General features: G+C 41.3%; 1 protein-coding gene across 1 annotated transcript in view; it reads left to right on the top strand.

The window, feature by feature from the left end:
* The first annotated feature begins 1,295 nt into the window (after positions 1-1,295).
* The window catches only part of Acat2 (acetyl-CoA acetyltransferase 2), a 26,275-nt gene continuing 8,891 nt past the window's right edge, over positions 1,296-18,679 (top strand). Inside the window, exons 1-4 of the mRNA XM_003466335.5 lie at positions 1,296-1,468; positions 2,048-2,182; positions 6,777-6,958; positions 8,821-8,938. Of these exons, the coding sequence (XP_003466383.2) occupies positions 1,414-1,468; positions 2,048-2,182; positions 6,777-6,958; positions 8,821-8,938 (490 nt within the window). The 5' untranslated portion in view covers positions 1,296-1,413. The remainder of the gene's footprint in view (positions 1,469-2,047; positions 2,183-6,776; positions 6,959-8,820; positions 8,939-18,679) is intronic.

The following is an 18,679-nucleotide window of genomic DNA, read 5'->3' as shown; positions in this document are numbered from 1 at the left end:
CAGGGATTGAAGACACATACACCGCTGAGCTAAATCCCTGGCCCCTATAATGGTTTATTTTAAAGTTGAGGACTCTTCAGGCTTGTCCACAATCTTCTGATTATTCAGTGTTCCCAACCTATTGCAATGCTTACCTTGAAACCCTTGCCTTTTCTTTTTTTTTTTTTTTTTTTTGGTACCAGGGAGCAAACTCATTTTTTGTGTGTATAACTTTTTATTTTAAAGAGAATGAAACCAAGCAAAATAAAACAATAAAGCCAATCAAAAGTGTGACACAGGGTTTCAAAATAAAATAACAGGAAATCAACAATGGCTAATCATGTCTCTTCTTGTCTTCACCTTTCTTTCCTAAGGTGTAGGTGGAGTCCTCTACCAGCCAGCAGGCTGGGAAAGTGAAATAAGGGAGGTCATTTCAGAACAGAAGTTGGCCAGGGAAGTGTCCCTGAGCTCAGGCTGCAAATGGAATAGATGCCATCTGTCAGGTAACTAGACAGCTCAGAAAAACTCTGACTCCATTTGGAATAAGAAGTCACAAAAGGTCTTAAAACATGTAACATCACTACAGACCCTTAATATTTCATTGTCTAAATTGTCAAAAGTCAACCAGAGGAACTTTTGACGGGGACAAAAGCTGGTGGCTCTGGGAAGTCGAGGCTGAGGGTGGTTATGGCACCCAGGCAAAATCTGGAGGAACATTCAAAGCCACTGAGAGCAAAAGGACACGACAGAATTATCCCCAGTCCTGCAGTTGAGTCCCACTTAAGATTCTTGCCAGTAAGAAAATCCTACTTCGTCACTCATTTCTTGCTGTTGAGAAAAACTCCCAGGTAAACAAAACAACAAAAACCCAAAACAAGACAGGATACAACTGCTGGGGCCCAGATAAAGAGCTAGGGGTGTGTGTGGGTCTAAAATCCGCGGATTCTTCGCGCCTCCAGAAACCACGACCTTATCCCCGCCACCTAAAATCCCCAGATCCCACCTCTGGCACACCCCTCCCCGGCCAGGGAACACCCTACCCTCCGCATCAGCACCTCCTCTTTGCCTTGGTCCAAGTAATTCCCAGACGGCTACCTTGGAACGCTCCCTCCCTCGCCACAAGAATCCCCAGACCCACTCCAGGGACACTATTCCCTCACTCAGGGAATCGCTAGCGCCACGAATCCCCAGACCACCTGTCCCAGGACCCACCCGGGCCCACAGAACACTAGCTTCTGGGCAACCCGCACCCGCCCCCACCTTCCGTGCCCTTACTCCACTGCCAGTCTGGACTAGCGCCTGCGCACTGAGAGCCACGCGGGGGCGGGGCGGGCTCAGACTCCGCCCCCAGCGCGGTCCATAAAAACGCGGAGAGCTTTGCTTCACTCTGCTGGTTGAGCACCAGAGAACGGTTACAGAGGCGGTAGAGGCAGGATGAGTGCCGGCTCGGACCCCGTAGTCATCGTCTCGGCGGCGCGGACTGCCATAGGTGAGTAGCCAGCAGGTTCAGATCGGGATTGGAGCTCCCTGCCCTGAGGGCCAGATCAGCTTGGTGTGGGATAGGGTTGGGCAAAGGACCTGCCCGGGACCCTGGGGACCCTAGAGTCCCTGGCCTCGCCCTTTTGTCTGCCCCGCCCCCTATTCGCCTAATTCTGCCCGCCCCCGCTCCACCCCTTGCCCGCGGATTGGCTCTCCGCGATAGAGCAACTGAGGGCTCAGGCTCTCCCATTGGCTGGTGTAGGGAGGCATCCTCTGGCGATGTCCTCTAATTGGCCGAACTGGGACGCGCCATCAGTCGGTCTGGGCTGACTACAAGAGGTCAGCAATCAGTTTCCCGCAGGGTCTGGGCTGTTGCAACTGCTAACGGGATGGCCTCCATTAGTGCCGCAGTTTGCAAATCTTTGGCTCACTAGAGCACCTGCGGCTTTCGTTTGGGAACGATGCGGCCGCGTCCACACTCTCGGTGGCCTTACCAAAAGGCGCCCCATCCCGCCGCCCCCGGGCGCGTGGCGGCTTCTGAAGTGTCTCCGAGGTTCACGCGTCCCTTGTCCCCACCATTCTCTTGTAGGCTCTTTCAATGGTGCTTTATCTACTGTGCCTGTCCACGACCTGGGCTCAGCTGTCATCAAAGAAGTTCTGAAAAGGGCCACACTAGCTCCGGAAGACGTGTCCGAGGTCATATTTGGACATGTTTTGTCAGCAGGTAACTCCTCAGTGAACCAGGAAAGGTCAGGTTTATTAGGAAGAGCCTGTTCTCCCCTCCTCCCCACGTTGCACACCCAGGCGCACAACCTACGAACAAACGCACACGCGCGTCTATTTCCATATATTTGCTTAGCTTGTCCCAGCTGCTGCCTCTCTTCCCGGCCATTGGTAATTTCATGTGTTCAACATTTTTCCTGAATGATTCCACAACACTGTTTAGAAGCAGGGCCTCCCTGCTGCATCAGAGTGTATACATGTCTCTGTCTTCCTCTAAAATGTCATACATCTTATGGAGACTTACTGAAGTCGTCCTATGTGCCCAGCACCGTGTTAGGACCCTGTTGCAGGGGTGGTTGGAACAACAAAGGTGATGTTCTTACCCACTTAGGACACACTTCAGAACTGAAGAGGTAGGTTACCCATCTTTGACAGGATTTTGCGCAATCTCCCGATTACTTCCGAGCTAAGGGACTTCTGACCTTTGCTTGTTGTTAATTGTTAATAAAACTAATTTGGGGTGTAGTTCAGTGTCAAGTGCATGGTCACTGTGTTCATGGCCCACTCCCAGCATCAAAAATTTTAAAAAAGAGAAAGAAAGAACAAAGAAAAAAATAAAACAACAGGAAAAAAAAAAAAAACTAATTTTATCACCAGGAAACTGGACCTTAACAGCAGGAGGAACCAACACACTTTTGAGCTTTTGTGTCTTTGGCCTAGATTTCAGATATGCAGCCTGTTTAGAGTTTACAGCTGATTGCAAAATTAGTTTCTTAGAGTGAGTGACAGTGTGCCTTGGAGCATAAAGAGCAGGAGCCAAGGTGGCTGTCTCTGAGGAAGCTCTCAGGTTAAGTGACATTTTCAAGGAATATCCTTTCTGTTCTCCAGCCTTTTTGTTCTTTTACAAAGAAAATGGGCTGTTTAGATGGGTTCTTTTGTACTCTCTAGGGGGACATCTTCCACTTTTTTTGAGGCTCACAGTTTTTCGACCCCTCACATATGCTTAGACACTTGTATGGGCCCTGGATCTTATCACTTCTACAAATCAGCTCTGTGTTGACCTAGGAGTCTATTTACTCTCTAGGTCGATTTTGTACTTTGGTTTCTTATTTGTTTTGAGACCTTGAAGTTTTATCAAGCCCTGACCCATGGTAGATTGTTCAGGTCCTGGACCTTATGGACATGCTCAGAGAGTATATATATTTGGGGGTGGAGGGAATCAAACTCAGGACCTTGAACTTGCCAGGCAGGCACTTATGTTGCTGAGTTGTGCCTCGAGCCCTAGAGTATATTAAGCAAAAATTTGAAAACACAAGTTCATGTGTATTTTCTCTATAGCTAATGATTAAGAAAATGTTAGGTTTTTTTTTTTTAATCGGTACCAGGGATCAAACTCATGACTACACGCTTGCAAGGCAGGCGCCTATGCCTCTGAGCTAAATCCCCAGCCCCAGTGATTAAAAAAATGAAGGAAAAAAAGAAAAATATCATCACATCTTTGCTTTTCTTTTTTTGGTGCTTTTGAGACAAGATCTCCCAGTGTAATTCAGGCTGGTCTTAAACTCACCATGTAGCCCAGACTGGTCTCAAACTTACAGCAGCCGTCTTGCTCAGCCTCCTCAATGCTGGGATTACAGGTGTGCACCATCATGCCTACCCTCTTTGCTTTTCAAGTAGCCCCCCACCCTCATATCTCTAGGCCTGCTAATGTCTGACTTTCTATGTAGTAGTCTTGTTCAGTCAATTAGAGTAATATATACTCTAATTAATTGTATTAATAGTTGATAAACCAACTTCTGTCCTTACCTCACCTGAGACCTGACCAAAATACAAGTTTAATGTTCCTTATTAGAAATGCTTGGAGCCAGGTGTGGTGGTACACTCCTACAGTCTTAGCATTTGGAAGGCTGATGTAAGATCTCTGTGAGTTCAAAGCCAGCCTGAGCTGCAGTGAGACCTTATCTCAAAAAATCCAAAAAGAAAGAAAAAATACTTGGGACCAGAAGTGTTTTACATTTTGGATTTTAGTTTTTCTTTCTCTGTTTTTCTTTGAGATTTTGAAATATTTATATATACATAATGAGATATCTTGGGCATGGACCCAAGTTTGAACTCAATATTTATGTTCAATATACATCTTAAACACAGAGACTGAAGGTAATTTTATATAATATTTTTAATAATTCTGTGCATGAAACTAAAGGACTGAGAAGGGTCTTTCTTCCCTTGAGAATACCAAATATATGTGCATTTTGACCTCAACCCATTACAAAATGTCAGGTTTGGAATTTACTGTGGCATGTAATCAATTTTATACTCAATCAATTTTATATTTGGAGTATCCAGCTTTTCTGAATAGACTTAGTCAACCTGTATTTTCCTTATGATTGTGTAATTCTTCCTAATTCTCCTTTCTCAACTTGTCCTTAAAGTCTTGTGAGAAGCCATAAGACTTTGTCTCAAATTAAAAGGACTAGTAGAACATTTGTGGTACAAGGCCCTGAGATCAATCTCCAACACTGGAGAGAAAGCAAAAGATGCCTATAGTGAGATTTGAGAGGTCAGATAATGAAGTCATAATCTGAAGAACAGTGAGTAATTGAACAAGGTGTAGCCTCCACAATCATGTAACAAATATTTACTGTGCACTGACTATACAAGGCACTATTCTACCACGTTGTCTTTTTTTTTTTTTTTTTTGAACTAGGGACTGAATTCACAACCTTGAGCTTGCCAGGCAGCACTTATCCCACTGGGCTAAATCCCCAGCATCCAAGGCACTATTCTAGTATCTAGGAATAAACGTTATCTATGTGAGATAGAAACCTTCTTTGGTTGAAGGGTGGGTAGGGGGTGAAAAAAAAAAGAGGAATCAAGATACATGTTATACAGATACAAATTTCCTGGAATGAATGTGATCATTATATACCTGAAATGTACTAATAAACTTAGTTTAAAAAGAAGGATAATTCTTACTTTGTGGAGCTTACATTCTGGTATTGCTTTTGGCTGTACTGGAGTGATTACACTGATCTGCTGATCTACATTTCCCTTTTATTTTCCAGTAGTTTGTCTTTTGGGACGGGATCTTGCTATGTAGTCAGGCTGGCTTCAAACTTGTGGTGATCCTCCCAAGCACCCCAGCAGCCTTTTTTATTTTGAGACAGAGTCTTGGTAAATTGCCTGGGATAAACAGAAACTTTGATCCTCCTGCTTCAGCCTCAAAGTGATGGGATTACAGTAGTGCACCCATGATGGCCAGCTTTAACACTCATTTCTTCATCCTGACTACTTTTAGGATGGGGTATATTTTAAAAATCCACAAATTTTTAAAGAAGAGTTATTTACTTGAATGCATATGTAATTTATTGCAGTTTAAAAAGCTAGAATCTTGGGGCTGGAGATTTAGCTCAGCGGCATAAGCGCCTGCCTTGCAAGTGTGCGGTCATGAGTACCCTGGTACCAATAAAAATGAAAAAGCAAAAAAAAAAAAAAGCTGGAATCTTACATAATAGTATTGTCTTTATTAGCTCACTTCTTGTGAGTTCAATTCAGTCTGTATATTGACACTATCTTTTTAATCATTTTCCCTGGATAATTTTTTTTTTTTTTTTTTTTGGTACTGAGGATCGAACTCACAACCTCTCCCTTGCCAGGCAGGCACTTAGGCCACTGAGCTAAATCCCTGGCCCCAAAACTTAAGAAACTTTTGCTGAGGGGTACCGGGGATCAAACTCACAACTGTGTGCTTGCAAGGTGGGCGCTTATGCTACTGAGCTAAATCCCCAGCCCTATAATCTCTAAATTTTTGTGTGTGACACATTTGTTAATTTTTTTTTAAACAAACCCATTAATAATGCTAGGTAGATGTATCTAAGACTTGTAATACACTGACCACTGTATAAATATTTATTGTTGACTCTTTGATAGTAAAGACAGAATATTAGAAACCTTTGGCTTCTTTCCCTTTTCTCCTATGTTGAGTATGTGATACATTCTTCCTAAGTAAAGGAAATCCCCACAGTTGAATTACTGACAGGTTTTTATCAGTTCTGGTTTTGTATGTAACTTAACCATGGTGTGATGAACAGTAAGGAAGAAAAGAAGTGTTTTCTTTTCAGAGGATTTCCTCTTTAAGTCACTCTTCTTCTCAAATGTTTTTAGCTCTGATCCTGGCTCTCATTAGAAATATTGATAATAACTTAGGTTATGCCTTATACAAAGTATGTGTGTAATACCAGTTGGTTGATATCTGTGGTTTTAAATTCTTTTTGCGTTGTGAGAAACAGTTAAGCTCTTATCACAAGATGAAGATCTTGTGATTCTGTTTTAATGTACTCAGAACTTCGTAGCGCAAAATGTGTATATCTCTAAAATACTTAGATAAAAAACTGCACAAGACAGTGTACACCAGGGCTGGACTGTGGTGGGCAGAGAGCGTGTTTAGTAAGACTTTTCTGCCTTTGGTCAGACCTTGGCCAATAGCCTTCGTAAGTGCCAGATGAGCCACTTATGAGCAGTTTTATACACATTCATACCCAGGTATTGTGCCTTTTCCCTTGATTGCTAGGAGACGTTTATGTTCCTTCTTCCAGGTTCTGGGCAGAATCCTGTTCGACAAGCCAGTGTAGGTGCCGGAATTCCTTACTCTGTTCCAGCATGGAGCTGCCAGATGATCTGTGGGTCAGGCCTTAAAGCCGTGTGCCTTGCAGCCCAGTCCATAAGGATTGGTGACTCAAGTATTGTGGTTGCAGGAGGCATGGAAAGTATGAGCAAGGTAAGCTCTGAAAAGGTGCTTCTCACTGACCTCGCGCTGAACACTCCGGTCGGTACAGCAGCAAACTGCTGGATATCAGAGGTAGACTCAAACTACAGCTAGAAAACCAAATAAGAGTAGATTCAATCTTGACCCTTACATGAAAGTTCTTCTCCAAATCGGAAATTCCATTTGAAGAAAATGCCTATTAATCAGTGCAATTGGGACTGGGGATATTATTATTATTAAATTGTTACTGAAGCATTACAGTATTTCCCCAATTAAACCCAAAATGTAGTGAGCATGGTGGTGGACCAGTATTTTGGGAGGCTAAGGATCGTGAGTCTGAGCCTAGTCTAGGAAACTTAGAGACGTAGTGGGACCTTGTCTCAAAGTAATAAAATATAAGGGTGTAGCTCAGTGTGAAGACCTTGGCTTAATGCCTGGCATCTCAAAAACATAATATTACTTGATTAATAACTTTGTTTTTAAATTTACTTTCATAAGGAAAAGACAAAATCTGATGTTGCCACTGTTCAGCTGGCTGTGGTGACATACATGTGAGGTTGAGACAGGAGGATTTTGCATTTGAGAACAGCCTGAGCTACAGCACAAGTTCAAGGCTAGCCTGGGCTATCCAGTGAGATCCTGTGTGAAGGGAAAAAAATAAAGCAAAGCACTCTCCACTCAGAAATCAATGCCAGTTTAAGCACCCTAATTCTCACTGTCAGCATTATTTGACCCATCAAAACAGTAACACAAAAGCTGGGCGTGGTGGCATATGCCTGTAATCACAGCACTCAGAAGACTGAGTCAGAAGGACCCTTCCAAGTTTGACACTAGCCTGGGCTACAAAGTGAGTTCAAGGCCAGCCTGAACTACATAGCGAGACCCTGTCTCAAAAAAACAAAACAGTAACACATCCTTAGCATTACTTAAGGCATCACATGAGCTCCTTCATTTGACAGATAATTAGTTGCCTCTCTGGAAGTGTCAATGGGATCCTTAAGGAAATACAGTGATAACTCAGTTGTTCCAAATTCATGTTCGAAGACAAGAAAAGTTTGAGCTAAACATATGTTTCTCATAAGAAATAACGAAAAAGCAAATAATTGGTTCTGAGGCCCCAAAATTACACTTATAAATTCATTTTTCCAGGACTTTAACACAAAGTTAACAGCTGTAGATTATAGAAGTACCCCCTGAACTATCAAAATACATAGTAATTATTTTGTTATAAATTTTGTACTGTTACTCTACCTTGACTTGGAAGCTTCCTGGCATACTGGAAGCAGGAGAGAAAGTTGAGGAAAAATGTTATTTTTTGGAAAGGGGAGTCTCTGTAATGACTGCTGGCAGTACACTTTCTAGGGTCTTTTCTCAACTTTTCTCACCAAAAATTCATCTGGCTGAAACTGGCACTTAGAGGTTCCTTTCAGGTGGGATTTTTGGTTGACTGTTGAGCAAAATTACAAACACCAAGCATATTTTTTCAAACTTTGCTGTTCAAGTAGTAGAAAGTTCGAGCTTGGAGCCATCTCACAATGAGGGTATCGCTGTAAGACAGAATGAACGAGGCTGAAGGGAACCATGGAAACGGGCAGGTAGAGTGGAGGATTCCAAGAGTAGGCAAGGTGGAGTTGTCCGTCAATCATAGAGGTGCTCTGCTCCTAGTGGGAAGGGCTGCAAGGAGTGCTGAATACTAGATGGTTCTGAGCGGTGTACCAAGGGCGAGATATGACATCTAAGCCTAAATCAGGCCAGGGATTTAGCTCAGTGGCTTAAGCACCTGCCTGGCAAGCGAGAGGTGGTGAGTTTGATCCCCGGTACCAAAAAAAAAAAAATCAACTAAGCCTAAATCCATTTTTGTTCCTTGTTTCCAGGCTCCTCACTTGGTTCACTTGAGAGAAGGAGTGAAGATTGGTGAGATGGCATTGCGTGACAGTATACTCTGTGATGGCCTTACAGATGCGTTTCACAGCTACCACATGGGTGTGACAGGTAAGGCAGACATAGCCGCAAATGCAACTGTAAAAAGTTGGAAAAGACCACGTAGTGTCAGTGAGTCTTGCTGTTGTAGGCCCTGCTGCTCGACCTCTCATTTGGGCAGGAAGCTGAGCTGAGGATGGTGGCCAGAGGGTCCTGGGAAGCACATGGTGTTCAGATACTTCATGGAGGTTTCCCAGGTTGCCTGTATCTCTTCAGGTCTCACACCAGAAAATCATCCCAGTCATGGATACTATCATTCAGAACAGGGCTGAGGTGGATGGATCTTGAACTCAGGTGAGGAGCCAGCCCATGCCTGTCTAAAACAAGCAGCTCACTGAACCGGCGTGGTGGCTCACATCTACATTCCCAGCACTCAGTAGGCTGAGGCAGGATTGTTGTGAGTCTGAGGCCAGCATGGGCTACATAGTGAGTCCAAGGTCAGCCTAAACTACATAGCAAGACTGTATCTCAAAAATAAAACAAAAACAAAAGCAAGGCAAGCAGCTTACTGTCTATCTGCAAGGGCCCTCACAGTGCCCACTTTCAGTGTTTCACAAGCCTGGCAGAAGTCAGATACCAGTACACAATGGTCAACTGCAAGGCAGGTTTTAACAATTTAAAAGTTAGTCCAGTTACGTACTTGTCTCTCAGCCACCTGAGAGGCTGATGCAGAAATATCACAAGTGTGAAGCCAGGATAGACAACTAAGCAAGACTGTCTGGAGAGAAGAAAAAGTGCAGGAGATGTAGGTCAGTGGGGGAGCATTTCCCTAGTATGCTTGCGGACCCGTGAAGGTTCCATTCCCAGTACCGACAAAACAGAACGAAGCTAATAGATTTCAGAAGGCAGCACTCCTTAGGGTCCCCCCTAAAACTCCATGTTGCTCAAGTTGCAATGGTAGCTACAGCAGCTGCTTCTAAAGCTAAAATTCCAGTAGAAAAGATGACTACTGTGGCAAATAGGCACCCAGAAGGTCCTTGCCCAGAAAGTCTCAGACCAGTCGGCAGCACCTCCTCTGACAGCTCAGAAGAATCAGAACTCCAGCCATGAAGTACTTGCTCTGAAGATATTTGGCAAGAAAGCCCAAGAGGCTGTTCTGAAAGTAAGAGAAGCAGTGATCTGTCTGGAGAGGAGGGAGATTTATACACGCACCCTTCCAGGCCACGCCCACCTCTTCCCACCCAGCATCACATCCAGCTACAAAACCATCAGTGGACTAACCCAGACTCATGGTCCAGCCACCTCCCAAGAGCTCCACCTGTGAGCACATGAGGCTTTGGGTGAAAATCTAGGTATCAGCTATAACACCAGGTTCTAATTATTTTTGAATCTCTATGTACATCCATAGTTCCTAATAACTAAAGTGAATAATTTTTTTTTTTTTTTGACTCTGGGTCTTGCTGTGTAATTTAGGCTGGATTTGATCTCACTAGATAGCTCAGGCTGGCCCCAAACTCATGAAGATCCCTTGCCTGAGGCCCCTGAGCTAGGATTACTGGTATGCACCACCATGCCTGGTGAATAAATAAATATTCTTTCTACTTTATGAACCTTTGACATTGGGAATGTGAAAGGTGGCAGTGTACTTTGGTACTTTTGTATCAAACCCTTCATTTTGCCAAATAAAGAAAAGTGGTTCTGTGGCACAGGCAGTTTCAGTTAAGCCAGTGTTTGAGACTTCACACAATTGTGTCATGTATCTTGAAAACTCCTGTGTTCTTTTAAGAACACATCATAAGAACTGATGTCTTTACTATATGAAAACGTAAGACATAAACAAAATGAACATTGATTTCAGAGGTAAAGAAAGAAACCCTGAGGAATCAATTTCCTTGCTCAAACCTATGCAGCAATAGCTTTCTTTCTTTTTTTTCTTTTTTCTTCCCTGTCACTCCTCCCCCGCAGCTCCAGCAAGGTGTTTGGTTGTGTGTGTGTGTGTGTGTGTGTGTGTGTGTGTGTGTGTGTGTGTGTTTATAGTTCAGGTAACCGAACCCTAGGCCTCTTTTTGCAAGGCAAGAATGGCTCTGGTTCCATGGGAAGTATAAGTTAGATGACAGATATAGTGGGGAGGCCAAGCATGGTGGCTCACACCTGTAAATCCGAGCACTCAGGAAGCTGAAGGAAGAGGATCTCTTAAGTTCAAGACTAAACTGGGTTACCTCCTAAGTTCAAGGCCAGCTTCAACTGCATAACAAGACCCTGAGACCTTGTCTCAGTTCCCCTCCCCACAAAAGAAGATCATGGGGAAAAGCGCAGGAGTGTAGGCCGGGGGACAAAATATGCAAATGCAGGGCAGGAGGCAAGGGCTTTGAGACGTGGCACACAGTAAAAGCTTAAAGGCATCTTAGGTGAAAAAACAGGCAGCAGAAGCTGATGAACGCAGGTATAGACAATGGAAGCTGCTGTGAGCGTCAGTGCCCTGGTGTCTAGGCCCCCCCAAATAAGGGCTAAATAAAGGTTAAGTAAATAAAAGTTAACTTAATAGTGTCCATAGAGCCCAAGGATATACCTCAGTGGCACTGTGCCTGTTTGGCAAGTGTAAGGTTGTGAGTTTACTTCCCGGTACCAAAAGAAGAAAAGAAAAGAAAATAGTTTCCAAAGCTAGGGATGAATAGTTTCCAAAGCTAGATAAGACATAGATAGCAATAGACTTAAGAGAAAAATTTGATACATGTGACTTTTTTCTCAACATTGAAACATAGGCTGCCCAATTTTATTCCTAACCATGCAGACCTAGAAACAGCTCATACGTCCGTCAACAGGAGATTGCATAATAGCGATATGTTCATACCATGAAATACTGCTTTAAAAAAATGCTGTTGTACTTGTAAATATTAATAACTGACAAATATACTGAGAAAAACAAGCAGAATTGCATTTACAATCTCTAGTGAAAGAAATCAAAACATTATTTTGCTTCAGATTAGGAGATGTGATAATTTTTTTTCCAAATCCGTTTTATTTCAAAGATAAAAAGGAAAAAAAAGAGAAATAGAAGAAAAAAACAAACTACAACACAGTTTCAAAACATGTTAATCTGGGGGTAACAATGCATATTGTCATCCCGAAATCATACACCCAGAGCACAAGACATCTGCATTCAATTGTCCGACAATACCAGCACAAATCTTGCTCTTACGTGAATGCAGAGAAATCAGTAGGATAACTACCTTATCTTCTATATACATATATATATGTTGTCAATAGTATACATATACATATAAATATACCTATGTGTAACTCTCAGCTGGCAAACATTTTCTCCCACATTGTAGGTTGTCTCTTCATTCTATTGGTGGTTTCTCTTGCTGTGCAAAAAATTTTCAGTAGGGTGAGATCCCAGTTGTTGATTCTTTGTGATAGTTCCTGTGCAACCTGGGTTTTGTTCATAATGCCCTTGCCTACAGTAACGTCTTCAACAGTTTTACCCACTCTGTCTTCCAGCAGATTTAGATTCTGTTGTAATATTAAGATCTTTGATCCATCCTGATTTTACCTTAGTACATGGTGAAAGATATGGGCCCAGTTTTAATCTTTGGCATGTGTAGAGCCAATTTTTCCAGCACCATTTATTATAAAGGCTATCTTTCTTCCAGTAAGTGTGTTTGGCACCTTTATCAAAGATAAAGTGACTTCATGTGTCTGCAGTTGTTTTGCCTCTTCTAATCTATTCACTGACCTTTGGATCTGTTTTTGGCCAGTACCATATTATTTCTTATCACAGTAGCTTTATCTTATAATTTCAAATCAGGGATTGTGATGCCCCCTGCCTTGCCTTTGTTGCTCAGGATTGCCTTTGCTATTCTAGGTCTCTTCTGGTTCCAGATGAATTTTAGGATTGTTTTCTGTGATTCTGTGAGATATGCTATTGGAAGTTTGACTAAGATGGCTTTGAATCTGTAAAACAGTTTTGGAAGTATGGCCATTGTCACTATACTGGTTCTTCCTACTCAACAGCATGACATCTTCCATTTTCTAATATCCTCTTCAATCACCTTTTTCAGAATACAATAGTTTTCAATGTAGAAGTCCTTTACATCCTTTGTTAGATTGATTTCTAGGTGTTTCATTTTTTGGATGCTATCATAAAAGGTATTGTTTCCCTGATTTCTGTCTCAGTGAGTTTGTTATTCATGTGTAGGAAGGCTATTGATTTTTGAGCGTTGACTTTGTCTTTTTCATTTTTATCGGTACCGGGGATCGAACTCAACGACTGCCTGCTTGCAAGGCAGATACTTATGCCGCTGAGCTAAATCCCCAGCCCCAAGTGTTGACTTTGTAACCAGTTAGGTTACTGAATTGGCTTATTAAATCTAATAACCTTTCAATTTAATTTATTTTTTTTTAAATTGGTACTGGGGATTGAACTCATGACTGTGCTTGCCAGACAGGTACTTATGCCACTGAGCTAAATCTCCGGTCCAAATCTAATAATCTTTTGGTGGAGTTTTGGAGGTAGACTATCCTGTCATCTGCAAATAATGATAGTTTAACTTCTTCCTTCCGTATCTTTATTCCTTTTATTTCTTTATCTTGTCTAACTGCTTTGACTAAAGTTTCCAGGACAATGTTGAGTAAGAGTGGAGACAGTGGACATCCATATCTTGTTCCTGATTTTGAAAGAAAGCTTTCAGTTTTTGTCCATTTAGTATGATGATGGCTGTTGGTTTGTCATAGATGGCTTTTATCAGATTGAGACAAAGACCATCTATTTTAATTTTTTGTAGAGTTTTTATCATGAATGGATGCTGGACTTTATCAAAAGCTTTTTTCCTACACTTAATTGAGATGATCATATGATTTTTTAACCTTGGCTCTGTCAACATGATGTATTAGGTTTATGGGTTTCTGTATGTTGAACCATCCCTGCATCCCTGGGATGAATCCCACTTGGTCATTGTGTACAATCTTCTTATGATTTGCTGCAATCTGTTTGCCAGTGTCTTTTTGAGGATTTTTTGCATCAATGTTCATTAGGGAAATTGGCCTATAATTCTCTTTCTTAGGTGAATCTTTCTCTGGTTTTGGTATCAGGGTAATGCTTGCTTACAGGCCAGGAATGAATTTGGAAGTATTGCTTCCCCTTCAATTTCATTAAAGAGTTTGAGAAATAATAGTGTTAGGTCTTCTCTAAATTTCTTGTAGAATTCAGCAGTGAATCTTTCAGGGTCTGGGCTTTCTTTGTTGATAGGTTTTTAATTACATCATTGATTTCATTTATTGATACTGAATTATTTAGGATTGTTTTATCTTCTTTATTCAGCTTAGGTAATTCATATGTAGGTAGGAATCTCTCCATTTCTGCTGTATTTTCCATCTTGTTAGAATACAAGTTTTCGAAGTAGGTATATATGATTTTCTGGATTTCTTCAGGATCTGTTGTGATTTCACCCTTTCCATTCCTAATTACATGAATTTGAGTCTTTTCTTTCCTTTTTTGGGGGGCAAAGAGGGTACTAGGGATCAAACTCATGACCTCGCACTTGCCAGGCCAGTGTTTGTGTCACTGAGCTAAATCCCCAACCCTCTTTCCTTTTTTTTTTTTTTTTTTTAATAAGATTGGCTAAGGGTTTGTCAATTTCATTTAATCTTTCAAAGAACCAATTCTTTGATTCATTGATTCTTCTATCGTGATTTAGTCTCCAGGGTGTTAATTTCTGCTCTGATCTTTATAATTTCTTCCCTTGTATGAGGTTTTGATTTAGCCTGCTCTTCTTTTTCTACAAGTTTGAGGTACAACATTAAATTGTTTATATGTGTTTGCTGTGTTTTCCTTATATGGGTATTTACTGCTATAAATTTTCTTTTTAAGACTGCTTTCATTGTGTCCTACAAGTTCCAGTATGTTGTATTGTTGTTATCATTCAGCTATAAAAACTGTCTTAATTTCTTTAATTTCATCTGTGACCCATTGGTTGTTCACTGGTGCTATTTAATTTCCATGTATTTATGAACTACTTCTGGTTTTCCTTGTCATGGATTTCCAGTTTCATTGCACTGTGATCTAATAGTATGCATGGGATAATTTCCATCCCTTTGCATTTACTTAAGTATGTTCTATAAGTCAGTATATAGCCTGTTTTGGTGAATTTCCCGCTTGCAGCTGAGAAGAATGTGTATTCCAGTGTGGTGGGGTGGAACACTCTATAGACATCTAAGTCTATTTGTTCAAAAGTTTGATTTAGTTCTTTTTTTTTTTTTTCACCTGAAACCTCTTGAGTGAAGTTTGATTTAGTTCTAATATTTCATTATTGATTTTGTCTAGTTGATCTGTCTTTCTGACAGTGGGGTATTGAGACCTCCTAATACAATTGTATTAGGGCTTATTTGATTTTTCATGTCCATTAGTATTTGTTTTATACAGTTGGATATACTGCTATTTATGGCATATATATATATATATGATTATTACCTCTTTTTCTTGGATAGTTCCCTTTACAAGGACATAGTGACTTTCTTTATCTCTCTTAATCAGTCTTGGCTTGAAATTCACTTTGCCTGCAAATAGAATAGCTACCTCTGCTTTTGTCTGGGTTCCTGTTGCATGGGCTATTTTTTCTACCCTTTGACTTTCAGTCTATGAATTTCTTTTTCAATAAATGTGTTTCTTGTATGCAGCCTGTATTTGGATCTTGCTTCTTGATCCATTCTGCCAGTCTGTGTCTTTTGACTGGTGAACTGAAACCATTAACATTGATGGCTGTATATGTATTGACTTGTCCTTGTCATGTTATTTTCCTTTTGTTGTTCTTTTTTCACCCTCCTAATTGTTTGCCTTCCCTGGTGGATTCCTTCTGTTGGGGTTCATGGAGCTGTAGTCCTTATTATCTCTCCAGAATGTCCTTCAGAACATTTTGCATTGCTGGTTTGGTGGTCATAATTTTCCTCAAATGTTTTTTATCAGAGATGTATCTTATTTTTTCATCAATTTTGAAAGATAGTTTTGCGGGATATATCAGTCTGGGTTGAAAGTTGTTTTCCTTTACAACTTCTAGCTCTTCTTGATTTGAGAGTTTGTGCTAAGAAGTCAGCTGTGATTCTGATGGGTTTTCCTTTATGGATGATTTGTTTCTTTTCCCTAACAGCTTTTAAGATTCTATTGTTGTGCTGAATTTCTGGAATCTTGACTATGATATGTCTAGATGTAGATTTTTTTATGATCATTGCTAATTGGAGTTCTATATGCCTCATTTATTTGTATGTCAAATTATTTTTCTCTCTCAAGAAAGTTTTCTGTCACAATGTCTCTGAACGTGTTTTTAATGTCATTTGTGGTATCTCCTGCTTGTTCATTGACTCCAGTTAATCTTAAGTTATTCTTTGTCTCATCCAGCAGCTGCTGGCTTGATTTTCATGGTCCCTTGCTCATGTTGAGAAATCTTTCTTTTCCTGGTCACTAACTGCAAGCCTGTCTTCAATATCTGAGATCCTGTCCTTACATTATCTTAATCTGCTTAGAATACTTTCAATAGAGTTTTTATTCTTCTGGTTATCTGCTTGAATTTGCTTTGTGGATTCCATTTCTTTCCTATACTGAGCTTCCATAATTTGCTTAAGCTCATCTATTTTTTTCCTATGCTCCAACATTGCTAAACATGCTGTGTATTTTGGTAATTTCTGTAGTTATCTGAGAGATTATTTCAGATTTCATTTTGTCCAGAGCCTCATTCAATTTCTTTGTTGCTTCTCCTTCAGAGAGCCCTGGTGAGGGCTTTCAGATTGTTGCATCGCGTTGCCCTCTGGATTTGCCTTTGGTGAACTGATGTCTGAGGTTGTATTTTGCTTAAATGTCTTCTCATTGTATTTTCTATTTTTTTTTTTAGTTTAATTTCTGTGATGATTCTTGTAAATTGCCTGTGGTGGATTGCTTTGTTGGTAGTATTTAGGACCCTTAGGTGATGATTACTTCTCGGAGGTATCTTCCAGGTGTACCTGGTTTTTGGGTTTTGAGTCTGTTGGAAGGTCTTACCTCCTCGGTTGGAGATGAGAAGTTGTTGCTTGTTTGGCCCAGTCCCTGGTTCTTTGGCACTGTGCCAGCATGTTTGCTATGACCCTTAGTTAATCTCAGTCATGGATTATGAGGATCAACAGCTTTTTAGAACAATTATGTTAATTTTGGCTATAGTGGTTCCAATAGCATCAAACACAGCTTAGGAAAAAACAAACTCAGCTAAGCCTTAATTTGCCACTTTTAACTGTATGAAGTAGATTTGTGATTATAACAAAATATAAAACAAACAGATAATTATATGCAGTATTTAAGTGCGTAATGTGTCAATGTTGCCCTCAGGGTTAAAATTTAAAATGGATTAAGGAGAAAATAGAGAAATGGAAGTAGAGAAAGAGATTAGAAGTAAGGTTGGAGGAAAAGGGGGATCATGCCAACTTGGGGAAACTGATGCAGAAAATTGAAGGAAAGCGATGGAAGAGACAAAAGGAAGAACAAAACAGAACCACACCCACAAGGAGGTCAGGAACCACTTTCACACTCATAAAAACATGGAGAGCGAGAAAACAACAACAAAAATAAAAATGAAAAAGAAAAATAGCCACTTGCAGGATTTCTCTGGTTTCAGTAGTAGATCTGTGGACACAGAGTCCCAGTGTGTGCAGATCTCTCCCAGCAAGCCAGCAGTTGCTTTTTGGAGTAGTGGATAACCTCAGCAGGCCTTCCCTGAGACCAGACTCATGGACCTCACCACTGTCCATGAAATTTCCACAGGTTTGTGCCCAGCTGGAAGCTGCTAGAGAAAGCCAGCAGCAGTTCTGGGTTCTGGGTTTATCCAGCCAATCTCCAAAATGGCTCCCAGCTAATTGCTCTCTTCCTGCAGGAGGACTAAGTCCTCTGTACTCACCACCAGCCAGTGCAGTCTTCCGCATCTGTGGCTCCTCTCCATTCTGCGTCTCTCTGCAGAGGCCTCTGGGGTCGCCAGCTGTCACCTTCACTATGGCCATGGGTCCCCAGTTTTGAACAGCTCCTCTTGCTCAGTGAGTCCTGTCTCAGGGCAAATGCGCTGCCAGCTATGACCTTCTTCATTGAAGTTTTTCTTTTTACTCTCTCTGCAGGCTTCAGTTCACACTTGAGATTCTTCCTGGGTCTAGGGGATCCACTTCCTCGCTTCTTGTGATTCTCAGCACTCTATTCCATCATCTGGATGATAGTTCTGAGGCTGTTTTCTCTGCTGCCTGTGGCTCTGCCATCTTCCTAGAAATCCTCTCAATTTTTAGTAATAGAAATATTACACATGTGGACATGTGATTGCATGCATTTTTCAAAAACCATTAAGATGGGGCTGGGGATTTAGCTCAGCGGCATAAGCACCTGCCTTGCAAGCAGGCAGTCGTGAATTCAATCCCCGGTACCGGTAAAAAGGAAAAAGACAAAAAAGAAAAAATACAGAAACCATTAAGATGTGTATATGTATGACTCCTCTGTTTCATCCTACTGAATATAAATTTTACCATAGAGAAAATGGGGGAGGGGGATAGAAAAAGGACAGAGAAGAGAGAAGAAAGACTGAAGCTAGCCACAGTGGCAAACCTGTAGTCCTGGCTTACACACAGGAGTTGGAGGCCTTCTTGGGCAACATGGCAAGATTTTGAGGGGTCATTTGTTTATGTTTTATTTTGAGACACGGTCTCACTAAGTTACCTAGCCTAGGCTCATATTTACAATCCACCTGCCTGAGTTACCAGGGTTCTGCGTTTATAGTCGTGTGCCACTATGCCCAGCTGAGACTATTTTCTTTAAAA

This window comes from Cavia porcellus, unplaced genomic scaffold (assembly GCF_034190915.1).
Source record: "Cavia porcellus strain 051 isolate PalLab524CR breed Dunkin Hartley unplaced genomic scaffold, mCavPor4.1 scaffold_22, whole genome shotgun sequence".
Classification (NCBI taxonomy): Eukaryota; Metazoa; Chordata; class Mammalia; order Rodentia; family Caviidae; genus Cavia; species Cavia porcellus.
The sequence above is the reverse complement of the archived record's forward strand: the minus strand, read 5'-3'. Positions and strand labels throughout refer to the sequence as shown.